Source organism: Salmo trutta, unplaced genomic scaffold, assembly GCF_901001165.1.
Source record: "Salmo trutta unplaced genomic scaffold, fSalTru1.1, whole genome shotgun sequence".
Taxonomy (NCBI): Eukaryota; Metazoa; Chordata; class Actinopteri; order Salmoniformes; family Salmonidae; genus Salmo; species Salmo trutta.
This window is the reverse complement of record NW_021822701.1, coordinates 311,790-325,078: the sequence shown is the minus strand read 5'-3', so window position 1 is coordinate 325,078 and position 13,289 is coordinate 311,790. Positions and strand designations below refer to the sequence as shown.

Genomic DNA, 13,289 nt, shown 5'->3' with positions numbered 1-13,289 from the left:
AGCACACACCCCTGAGGGTCCCCTGTGTCGAGGATCAGTGTGGCGGATGTGTTGTTACCTACCCTCACCACCTGGGGGCGGTCCGTCAGGAAGTCCAGAATCCAGTTGCAGAGGGAGGTGTTTAGTCCCAGGATCCTTAGCTTAGTGATGAGCTTTGAGGGTACTATGGTGTTGAATGCTGAGCTGTAGTCAATGAATAGCATTCTCACGTAGGTGTTCCTTTTGTCCAGGTGGGAAAGGGCAGTGTGGAGTGCGATTGAAATTGCGTCATCTGTGGATCTGTTTTGGCGGTATGCAAATTGGAGTGGGTCTAGTGTTTCTGGGATAATGGTGTTAATGTGAGCCATTACCAGCCTTTCAAAGCACTTCATGACCTCAGACGTGAGTGCTACGGGTCTGTAGTCATTTAGGCAGGTTGCCTTAGTGTTCTTGGGCACAGGGACTATGGTGGTCTGCTTGAAACATGTTGGTATTACAGACTCAATCAGGGACATGTTGAAAATGTCAGTGAAGACATCTGCCAGTTGATCAGCACATGCCCGGTGGATTTGACTATGACTATCAGTGACTATGTTCAGGGCAGGGTACTGGTCCGAGGCCAGCTAGTGACAACTATTTAACAGCAAGAAGCTGTTTCTCAGTCTCTCCGTCCCAGCTTTGATGCACCTGTACTGTTTCCTCCTTCAGATGGTAGCAGCGTGTACAGGCCGTGGCTCGAGTGGCTGAGGTCCTTGATAATCTTCTTTCCCCCAATGATGCATTGGGTTGACCGGACCACCCTCTGGAAAGCCCTGAGGGTCTTAGGGGCCTCCAAGGGTGTCTTATGGGAGAGTTGGGGCGGAAAAAACACATTTCCAATTCACACATGCTTATAATACACACGGGTACATGTGTGAAATAGAACTAATATAAGCATCCATCTAATTATTATTGTGGAAAAAACTAAAGGCTGATCGGGGAGCCAGTGGTTAGGGTTCAGCCACCACAGGTCTGTCCCGGCAAGAACAAGTCCAAGATATCTTCAGACTGGTTTATTAAAGATAAATGTTCACCACAGCACACTCCTCTGTAATGATGGCTCACAGTGAGAGTAAGAGAGAAGAGAATACTAATCCTTACATGTGGGAGAGAATCAGGCACTCAAACGATTCATTATGACAGGTGTTAATGCAACAGGGCTGTAATCACTGAGGACAACAGGACGGCTCTGATTGGGCACCGGGCATACGATGGATGATTTCCACTGAGCTGGTACAGCGTGCTCCCTCAGTGAGCGACAGCTCACAGAACACACCGACAGGATTTTTCAGATCATTGTTGTTGATGTTATCTGGGCCAATGACTTTGTTGACTGATATTCGTTTTAATACCATGTCAACATCTGCTTCCTCTATAACCAAATCAGCTTCACCTTGTGATAAAGATAACAGTTCACACAACTCCTTACTAAAGTCCAGACTCTCATTTTTATATATTTGTTATTTCCCTCTATCTTGTTTATTGTTTTTATAAAAAATGTTGGTACGTTTTACCCCTTTTTCTCCCCAATTTCAGGATATCCAATTGGTAGTTACAGTCCCATCGCTGCAACTTCCGTACAAACTCGGGAGAGGCGAAGGTCGAGAGCTATGCGTCCTCCGAAAACACGACCCTGCCAAGCCGCACTGCTTCTTGACACACTGCTCGCTTAACCCAGAAGCCAGCCGCATCAAACACTGTACAGCTGGCAAACGAAGGTAGCGTGCATGCGCCCGGTCCGCCTCAATGAGTCGCAAGAGAGCGATGGGACAAGGACATCCCAACCGGCCAAACCCTCCCATAACCCGGATGACGCTGGGCCATTTGGCGCTGCTTCATGGATCTCCCAGTTGCGCCGGCTGCGACACAGCCTGTGATTGAACCCGGGTCTGTAGTGACGCCTCTATCTCTGCGATGCAGTGCCTTAGACCACTGCACTACTCTGGAGGCCAGAATCTCAAATCTGCAATAAAAATAGTTCAGACTCTCTGCAAACTCAATGCAATTTTATTTTGAATGGACATTGAGCTCAGTGTGGTCAGTTGCTAGTCCAGAGTAGGTTTTTAGGCTTTCCAAGCGTCCCTCATAATAGTGTGTCCTGGTTTTATAACATACTTTTTGTAGGCCTACCTGAGGGGACAGGCCAGGCTCTGAGTGGGGAATACGTAGGTCTACCTGAAGGGACAGGCCAGGCTCTGAGTGGAGAATACATAGGCCTACCCGAGGGGAAAGGCCAGGCTCTGAGTGGGGAATATGTAGGCCTACCTGAGGAGACAGGACAGGCTCTGAGTGGGGAATATGTTGGCAGCGCAATAGACTAAAGTTTAGAGTTTAGAAAGCAAAGACAGACCAGAATGCAGCCTGCCTCTATGGGAGGCTCAGATTATCAGAGAAAATAGTGGCATTTCCATGTGGCATTTCCATTGTAGAATGTGTGAATGAATCAAAAATAAAAACCAGAGCAAAGAGGTGCGACACACACAAAAAAAAAATCGCCAGTAGATTGAAACATTACGGTTCACATTAAATTCTAAACCAATGGGAATGCTCGAAACGATTTGGCCAATCAGAAAGCCATAATGTTATGACTCAACAACCAATAGGATAACAGATCGGATTTGGTCTAGATGCGCCATTTTAGCGCGTCTCGAGTCATCCGGTAAAATGGCGCCTTTGCTTTGTCTCCACTGAAAAAGGTTGCTTCAATATTCGAACATTTTTCTAAAATACAAATTACTGAGAATTATCAGTATTACATCTCCGGGACGACGTGCCAAGAACTACACGTGTCTCAGTCATTCAAGAAATGACAAAAAAAGTACAGTAGGTATGTACAGTAGGTATTAGCTTTTCCCCTCAAAGCAGTGCCTAACGTTAGCATCTTTGCATTCATGCTCTGGGCTAGGCTAATTAGCTAGCTAGTTAGCTAGCTATGTACCGGTGTTACGCAGCGGAGCCGGCACAGGTTCCCATGGTACCAACGTAGCTTGCTACAGTGTGAAAAAAAGGTTACTGCTGTTATAATGGAGGATTTATAAACTAGCTAGCTAGCTTAACCACTATTACTAAGTGAGTCTTTTAAAAAAAAATGGTCAACGTTGTAGCACAAAACATTTCAGCGTGTGCGGTCGAATTCCACCTGTGTTTTGCCCGGGAATGTATTAACTAACTGCAGCTACCTATAGCATGCTAACTAATGTGAGATCTGACATTTTATATCTGGCGAGGGGGGATAAAGTGATGCATACATTTCGTTGCATGCCTCTGAATGCACAGGACCATGCATGAAACGGTATTGCAGGGTTGCCCGGGATACTGGTGTCTGAAATCTTGACATACTGCAGCGATGTAGGATTTTTTGTATATACAGTTTGATCACATTGTATATAGAATTTTTTTTTCTCCTATTGTGTTATTGACTGTGTTTGTTTACTCCCATGTGTAACTCTGTGTTGTTGTTTGTGTCGCACTGCTTTGCTTTATCTTGGCCAGGTCGCAGTTGTAAATGAGAACTTGTTCTCAACTGGCCTACCTGGTTAAATAAAGGTGAAATAAAAAATAAAATAAAAAATGTTTGTTGACCTCGACTAACATGTACCCCCGCACATTGACTCGATACTGCTGTATATAGCGTCGTTCTTGTTGTTTCATTGTTTAACTTTTTTGGGGGTGGTTTATTTAGTACATTTTTTCTTAACTGTTATTTTCTTAAAACGGCATTGTTGGTTAAGGGTTTTGTAAGTAACTATTTCGCGATAAGGGTAATTCGGCGCATGTGACAAATAAAAGGTGATTTTGATAACTGTCAGGCTGACTTAGTGCACAGACAACCCGTTAGCGAGTTAGTTCGCCTTTTGATGGGATGAGGCCCGATTTTTCTAGTACGTTTTTTTTCTTCCAGCATGCCTGATTTGTGTCAGAAAGCATTAATTGTAGCAGACACGGTCCATGTTAGTTCGTTAATAATTTGCGCCAGACAGGAAACCGATGCATTCTGGAGATGCTCAACAGAATCACATCGCGTCTATGATGGTGCTTGATAATGTCTGGAGTTAAACCTTTAGGTAGCTCACACACGGGGCTTTTTTCTTTACAACGAGCTGGTGTAACTGCATTTTTAGCTCAAATAGTTACCTAACATTAGTTGGCTTTAGTTATAACATGAATAGTTAAAAAAAAAAAGTTTTTTATCTCATAGGCTACTGTTCATCAGTCACTTTATTCTTATGTTTTGGGATCCTGAGTGGTGCAGCGGTCTAACATGCGCGTCCGCATGAGACATCGTCCGCATGTTGAGGTTGTCCACCCACACCAGAGGTGATTAGGAAATTCTCATTTGGGGACAGGTCGAAAAGCATTAAACATTTATGGAAATGTAGCTTGCTGTTGCTATCTAATTTGTCCTGGGATATAAACATTGGGTTGTTATTTTACCTGAAATGCACATGGTCCTCTACTCCGACAATGAATCCACAGATAAAAGGGTAAACCAAGTTAATTTCTATCTCTCCTCAATCAGGCTTCTTCTTTGGACGTTTTGTGGTGGTTGGCAACCAACTTTAAGGTGCATTACCACTACCAGCTGGACTGGAGTGTTGACGTCAGTTCATCTTTCAATGCTCTTAAAAACCAATGAGGAGATGGGAGAGGTGGGATTTGCAGCACGTCATGCATCACAAATGGAACCAAGTTCTATTTTAGCGCCCAACTACGCAGACACTCAATGACGCGCACAAGTAGTGTGGGTGCAATGATTGAATAATATGTATGTGTAAATATATTTTGCACTGCTCGCGTCGCATGGTCAGCATATATGGCACTGCATCGCAGCGCTAGAGGCGTCACAACAGACCCATGTTCGATCCTGGGCTGTATCACAACTGGCTGTGATCAGGAGTCCCATAGTGCGGCGCACAATTGGCTCAGCGTCGTCCTGGGTAGGCCGTCATTGTAAATAAGAATTTGTTCTTAACTGATTTGCCTAGTTAAAGGTACTATAGATAGATAGATATCTCTCAATTACCTGATACCCCTGCACATGGACTCGGAACTGGTACCCTGTGTATATAGCCATGTTATTACCTCGTAGCCCTGCACGTCGACTCTGTACTGGTACCCCGTGTATATTTAACGAGGCATGTCAGTTAAGAACAAATTCTTATTTACAATGACGGCCTACCGGGGAACAGTGGGTTCAGTGGGAACAACTGCCTTGTTCAGGGGCAAAACAACAGATTTTTACCTTGTAAGCTTTTGGTTATTGGCCCAATGCTCTAACCACTAGGGTACCTGCCGCCTTGAATATAGCCATGTTATTACCTCGTACTCCTGCACATTGACTCAGTACTGGTACTCTGTGTATATAGTCAGGTTACTCATTGACTCAGTACTGGTAGTCTGTGTATATAGTCAGGTTACTCATTGTGTATTTATTATTAAGTTTTTTTCCTTTTCTATTATTTCTCAATTTTCTTTCTCTTCATTGTTGGGAAGGGCCGTCAGTCAGCATTTCACCGTTAGTCTACACCTGTTGTTTATGAAGCATTTCACTGTCAGTCTACACCTGTTGTTCACGAAAGCATGTGACAAATAACATTTTGATTTGAACTACCTAGTTACTGCCCTTGGTTGCTAATTTCGTATGTTCACATTATAAAAAAAATATCTGAAGCCTGATTTTTGCTGAAACAGTAGGCCTAGCTAATCTGGCTTATTTAGATCCCGTGTCCAAATTTAATAGAGCCAAAGTTCCACTCAAACTCCCATTGGTGCTGCTGGGGCTGCGCCATTGTTGCTGCTGGGCAGTGCTGCTGGGGCTGCGCCATTGGTGCTGCTGGGGCTGCGCCATTGGTGCTGCTGGGGCTGCGCCATTGGTGCTGCTGGGGCTGCGCCATTGGTGCTGCTGGGGCTGCGCCATTGGTGAGTGACGTTACAGGTCTACTTGTTGAGTACAGTACTGAATACAGTTACAGAAGTTGAATTAAAATTCTAGCCTTGCTGTTAGTGAACTTAGTTTCTAACAGCCAATGTTATATCTAGTGTTCCATCTGAATCCGCACCCTATTCCCTGAATAGTGCACTACATTTGACCAGGGCCTATAGGGAATAGGGTGCCATTTGGGACAAAACCCTAGATCTTGATTAAGATCAGGCTGTTTTGCTTCTAAGTTAACTTTTACTTACAAAAATGAAAGAGCCTGTAGCCTGACGGTAAGAGCCTGTAGCCTGACGGTAAGAGCCTGTAGCCTGACGGTAAGAGCCTGTAGCCTGACGGAAAGAGCCTGTAGCCTGACGGTAAGAGCCTGTAGCCTGACGGTAAGAGCCTGTAGCCTGACGGAAAGAGCCTGTAACCTGACGGTAATTTAGTCCGCTCTTCACCCCCCCCCATCCTTTTTAACTGTATCATTTCAGACCTAATAGTGTGAATTCTTGTTGTTGGCAGGTAAAATGAGTAAGGCCTCAGCTGAATCTACAGACAAAGTGATGGAGGAGGAAGTAGGTCAACTTCCGATTACAGACCAGATGATGGAGGAGGAGGTAGGTCAACATCAGATTGTCTATTTACCTGCTCACATTTTCAAATGTATCCACCTGAGCACTAACATTAATGTCTTCCCAGAGCTGGTTAAAAGTAGTGCACTAGATAGAGTGCCATTTGGTCTACAGCCGGACTGTAGCTTCTGTGGCAGATAACAGGACAATACGATCACTCAGGGTCTATTCTGAGGTTTTTCATTAGACTCATGGTGACAGTTGTTTACTCCTCAGCCTGGGAGCTCAGCAGAGACTGAGACACCCTCCTCTTCTCACACCAAGAGGAAGCCTGCTGTTGCAGCCAAGCACACCGGAGGGAATGAGTCTGACACCTCGGACGAGAGTGGACAGGAAGATGGCGCCTCTGACAACCCCTCAGATGGTAAGGTCTACCACTAGACCTGGGGCCAGCACATGTTTTAATGCCTCTTCATATCATTGTGGAGCCAGAAGGGGCATTTCCACACCTTGTGGATAATATTTTTGCTGGTCTATTCTGAGTTGATGTTCAAGGTTTATGTAGGGGTGAAAGAGTACTTGTTGAGAGTTATGGGCCCTGGTCAAAAGTAGTGCACTATATAGGGAATAGGGTACCATTTGGGATGCACATTAAGTGCCTGTCCTCTACTTCAGGAATGTTTGTGGTACGGCCTCCCACTGGGACTGACAACAAGGAGAGCAGAGGAGCCATGAAGCTCCGAGTGGACCTCTCAAGGAAAAAGACAGGTTCGTCTCTCACACACAGGCCATGTCTAAAATCTGGCTTATCTACTTGAATGGAATTTTTAAAGCATACTCAATTTATAAATTTCACATACTATAAAACTTGTTTAGCATACCCAAAATACCTACTATTTGGAACGCAATTACAGGTACTCAGATATGGCCCACACACACCACACAGGTCCCCTCAGTCAAAAACACAGGTTGGTCTCCTCGCTGTGTATATCACACTACTACTAACCAGTGGATAGTCAGATAAACACCTGCCAGCTGTTTGAATGCTCCTATCGGGTGTTTAAAAGGTTTTGACCAGGAATGGGTTTTCCTACAGCCTAATATCCAGAACTGTTGCTAGTTTAATGAAATCAATCAGTTTGGGATTGATATTGGATGTAAACGAAACATGTTTGTCTCTTGGTCTTCCTCTGTGTTTATCCAGATACCACTTTGCAGGAGAGAATAGACTGCACCGCCTGTGGACAGCAGGTCAACCACTTCCAGCGCCACTCAGTGTTTGAGCACCCCATGCTCCATGTGCTCCTCTGCAAGGTAGATACACCTGCAACACCTTCTCTGTCTATCTTTCATCTGTTTATAAGTCTCTCTCCTATCATGCTAGACATCTTTCCATCTATCTATTTGTCTGTCTCTATCAAATTCTCTCTATCCGTCTCTCTCACATATCCTTTCCTCTCTTTTAGTCTGTGATTGTGGGATGATTTTCTGTCTTTCTCTCTGTCTGAGCACCCCCATGCCCCTTTAGGGTTGGGCCATATATATATGATTAATTTATGTTTTTGCGAGATATTCCAAATGCCAATATCGCAGAATCACCGTTTTATTTTCATTGAATTTTTTCATTTTTCCAAGCGTTTGTGTCCTTATGTCAGTCCTTCTCAAATAGTGGGGCGCGCCCCCCTGGGGGTGCTCGGAGCGAAGCCAGGGGGGGCGCGTGACCCCGGGAACACGCTTTTTTTTGCCGCGTAGTATTTATTTTTTTAACCGAACAAGAGCACACAGCACAGAGCAGGAGATATGAAGTGCAGATAACAAACCCTTAAGAGACACCATGGAAAAATATTTAACAGGGATGAAAAGGAAGGCGGAGAGAGACGGAGATAATGAGACAAATGTAAGTCTCCCGAAAGCTAAGACGAGGAAATATGACGAAGCGTATGTAGCGCTTGGCTTCACTGTGACTACTGTGGGAGACGAGGAAAGACCGGTATGTTTACTGTGTCTAAAAATGTTGGCAGCGGACAGCATGAAGCCAAATAAATTAAGGCGTCACTTAAAGACATTACACCCCAATCACGCTGATAAGCCGCTTGAGTTTTTTCAGCGAAAACGTGCCGAATATTGTCAACAATCGTCCCGCTTTGTGAATGCTACTTCAGTAAACCAGCGAGCACTGTTAGCATCATATAAGGTGGCGTACCAAATTGCTCAGTGCAAAAAACCCCACTCCATAGCAGAGGAGCTGATACTGCCTGCAGCATTAGACGTGGTCTCTGTCATGCTGGATGACGCAAGTGCTGCAAAAATAAAAACTATTCCTCTGTCCAATGACACTGTCGCCAGACGTATAAATGACATTGCTAATGATATTAAAGAACAGCTGGTAGATAAACCCAAAGACAAACGTTTTGCCTTACAGTTCGATGAAGCAACTGACAGCAACAAAGACTGTTTGTTTATCGCTTATGTACGTTTTGACATGACAAAATCCCTGTGTGAGGATCTACTTTTTTGTAAATATGTCAGAGACAGAGCCACAGCTGAAGAGCTATTCAAAATGCTGGACTGCTTCCTGACTGAGAATGGGCTAAAGTGGGAGAACTGCATTGGTGTTTGCAGTGATGGTGCACAGACCATGGCAGGGATGAGAAAAGGACTTCGGGCACTCATCAAGAAGGCCTCACCTAATGCTGAGTGGACACACTGTGTTATACACAGAGAAGCACTGGCATCAAGGCACCTTTCCTCTGAATTAAGTGAGGTTATGACTGACATTGTAGGTGTAGTCAATTTTATAAAGACCAGACCACTAAAAACAAGAGTCTTCTCTGCTATCTGTGAGGAGATGGGAGCTGAACATCAAGCTGTGCTGTTTCACAGTGAAGCAAGGTGGCTGTCACGAGGAAAAGACTTGTCCCGAGTTTTTGAGCTCAGAGAGCAGATAAGAATGTTTTTGGAGCAAGAGCACAAGTATGACATCACAGAAAAATTTTGTGATGAGAACTTCCTGGCAAAACTGGCCTACCTGAGTGACATATTTGGAAAGCTAAATGAACTAAATCTACAGCTTCAAGGGAAAGAAACACCTACCTCAGGTCACAGACAAGATCAGCTCTTTCACTCGAAAGCTTGCAATGTGGGGCAGCCGACTTGATGAAGGAAATACTGATTCATTCGAGAACCTGCATGAATTTGTTGACACTACTGACTATGATGCCACCTCAGTGATTCCATATATTAAGGAGCATATTTCATCGCTGATGGGATTCTTTAAAAAGTACTTCCCTGAAAACAGTTCCCAATATGACTGGGTGAGAGATCCTTTCAATGCACCAGCTCCAACTGGTTTCAGCTCTGCAGAGGAGGACCAGTTCATTGATATGACGTCTGACTCCACATTGAGACTGAGGTTCACATCACAGACACTGAGTGAATTCTGGCTGAGTGTAGAGAGGCAGTATCCACTCTTAGGGCAGAGGGCCATGGGCATTCTTCTTCCTTTTGCAACATCTTATCTTTGTGAGACTGGCTTCTCTGCTGTTGCTGCACTGAAGACCAAGTACAGGTCCCAGCTAAACATTGAGCAGGAGCTGAGAGTTGCAGTATCATGCTTCAAACCCTGCTTCGAAAAGCTGTGCTCTGCAAAACGTGCTCATGGTAGCCATTAATCCTGACTTCCTCATTTTGATGATAAAAATCTGCACAAATTGTTTTATTCATTTTTGTTTTATAGGTCAAAATGTTTCATATATTGTGCTCCTGAGTTAATGTTGCTGATCAATTTGAATGTATTATTATTTATTGATTATATTTAATTTACTTTTTCAGTATCAAATGGTCAAAAAATGTTTACAGTTTAAATAAGGGTTTAATTTTTTTAAACATTTCAGGCAAATTGATGCACTTGAAGTCTTTTCTGTTACAAACAAAAAAAAACAATGTTAATAAAGTTATTCTTTGTTGTAAGTTGATCTATATTTCTTTCTTTTTTCTTTTTCTTTAATGTTAATAAGGATACAATGTTATGCAGAGGTGTACTTATAACAATTTTATAGACAAATTATACTATTTACAGTCGCGGCGGAGAGTTGGGGGGGGCGCGAAATGTTTACTTCTTCCTAGGGGGGGCGTAACAGAAAATAATTGAGAAGCACTGCCTTATGTTCTCATGTCTTTTTGCTCTCCTCTCCTTCGCTTTTTCTGTGCTGTGTGCACCTACACCAGAGATCTGAATATAATGAGGAGATACTCATGTCCCCCTAACAATGGGAGTCATCCCAAAGGCGACAAGCTTAGGACCAAAATAAGCCCATAGAAACACATTAGGATGATTTTAGACAGATTTGGGCGAGAGTGAAACCTCTCACTTAGTTTCTTCCTCTGTTTACACACTCACACCAAGCCCCTCCCCCTGCCACTCACACCAAGCCCCTCCCCCTGCCACTCACACCAAGCCCCTGCCACACACCAAGCCCCTCCCCCTGCCACACACCAAGCCCCTGCCACTCACACCAAGCCCCTCCCCCTTCCCCTCACGCCAAGCCCCTCCCACTGCCCCTCACGCCAAGCCCCTCCCACTGCCCCTCACGCCAAGCCCCTCCCACTGCCCCTCACGCCAAGCCCCTCACACTGCCCCTCACGCCAAGCCCCTCACGCCAAGCCCCTCACACCAAGCCCCTCCCTCTGCCCCTCACACCAAGCCCCTCTGCCACTCACACCAAGCCCCTCTGCCACTCACACCAAGCCCTTTGCCCGTCACACCAAGCCCTTTGCCCCTCACACCAAGCCCCTGCCCCTCACAAAAACAAATAGAGATCACTTCTTCCTCTGACAAGCGGTTTCATCTCGGTATTTGCATTTGAGGTTTATTGGAACAGAATGGGTCATATGGAGACCGAAACACATTGAGACATTATTTTCCTGTAATAGAGTAGTTAACCTTTCAAACCCTGTTTATGTTTCAACTCCTTAACTTCCCTGGTCCCACCCTAGTCAACAGCCAGTGGAATCGCGTGGCGCGAAATACAAATACCTCAAAAATGCTATAACTTCAATTTCTCAAACATATGACTATTTTACACCATTTTAAAGATAAGACTTTCGTTAATCCAACCACATTGTCCGATTTCAAAAAGGCTTTACAGCGAAAGCAAAACATTAGATTATGTCAGCAGAGTACCCTGCCAAAAATAATCACACAGCCATTTTCAAAGCAAGCATATATGTCACAAAAACCAAAACCACAGCTAAATGCAGCACTAACCTTTGATCTTCATCAGATGACACTCCTAGGACATTATGCTATACAATACATGCATGTTTTGTTCAATCAAGTTCATATTTATATAAAAAAACAGCTTTTTACATTAGCATGTGATGTTCAGAACTAGCATACCCACCGCAAACTTCCGGTGAATTTACTAAATTACTCATGATAAACGTTGACAAAATACATAATTATTTTAAGAATTATAGATACAGAACTCCTTTATGCAATCATGGTGTCAGATTTTAAAATAGCTTTTCGGCGAAAGCACATTTTGCAATATTCTGAGTACATAGCCCGGCCATCACGGCTAGCTATTTTGACACCCACCAAGTTTGGGACAACCTAAACTCAGAATTACTATTAGAAAAATTGGATTACCTTTGCTGTTCTTCGTCAGAATGCACTCCCAGGACTTCTACTTCAACAACCAATGCTGTTTTGGTTCAAAATAATCCATAGTTATATTCAAATAGCTCCATTTTGTTCGTGCCTTCAGGTCACTATCCGAAGGGTGACGCGCGAGCGAATTTCGTGACAAAAAAATGCAAAATATTCCATTACCGTACTTAGAAGCATGTCAAACGCTGTTTAAAATCAATTTTTATGCTACTTTTCTCGTAAAATAGCGATAATATTCCAACCGGGCAATGTTGTATTCATTCAAAGGCTGAAATAAAAAAAATTGAGAATTCTCATGAACGCGCATCTCCAGTGTCACTGTCCCCAGGCTGACCACACACACATTCTCCTGCTGTTCTTTGCCCAGAGAAGGCAGACACCCCATTACACTTGCTGGCGGCTTTAGAGAGCCAATGGGAGCCTTAGAAAGTGTCACGTTACAGCACAGATTCTGTATTTTCGATAGAGATGCAACAGAAGGACAAGACATTGTCAGACAGGGCACTTCCTGTATGGAATCTTCTCAGGTTTTGGCCTGCCATATGAGTTCTGTTATACTCACAGACACCATTCAAACAGTTTTAGAAACTTGAGTGTTTTCTATTCAAATCTACTAATTATATGCATATTCTAGTAGTAACCAGATTAAATCGGGTACGTTTTTTTATCCGGCCGTGCAAATACTTCCCCCTAGCCCCAACAGGTTAACAGAGAAGACATTACTAAAACAAGATTATCAATCGACATTGATTTAGGAAATGAATGGTCTGTTTATCACACGCGGCGTTGGGGTTCCACCTTCCACTAGCAGCATATTAGCCAAAGACTGTTTATACGAGCTGTCTAGTCTGTGTTTTAGAAAAGTGCAATAAGCATTAGACACAATTTATATAAGAAATTGGCATCTCGTTCTCATTCCGAGAAGTAAGGTTGGCCACTTGATTTCAACATGTGAACAAAATGGACAGGCTAGCATGCTGTTCAAACAGTTGGAGACGGACCGGAGGTTGTGTTCCTAATCCAACCGTTTTTCCTTGTTAGCTGTATTCAGAGCTTGTCAAATTATACCTTGATCCAAGTTGGCTGAACTTAAGAAGTGTAAATATTA

The 13,289-nt window shown here is 43.8% G+C and overlaps 1 protein-coding gene across 1 annotated transcript in view; it reads left to right on the top strand.

Moving 5' to 3' along the window:
* Positions 1-2,663: 2,663 nt before the first annotated feature.
* atrx (ATRX chromatin remodeler) overlaps positions 2,664-13,289 on the top strand; it is an 87,739-nt gene continuing 77,113 nt past the window's right edge. The window contains exons 1-5 of the mRNA XM_029744856.1: positions 2,664-2,845; positions 6,461-6,555; positions 6,787-6,934; positions 7,186-7,278; positions 7,715-7,824. Coding sequence (XP_029600716.1) covers positions 6,466-6,555; positions 6,787-6,934; positions 7,186-7,278; positions 7,715-7,824 — 441 coding nt within the window. The 5' untranslated portion in view covers positions 2,664-2,845; positions 6,461-6,465. The remainder of the gene's footprint in view (positions 2,846-6,460; positions 6,556-6,786; positions 6,935-7,185; positions 7,279-7,714; positions 7,825-13,289) is intronic.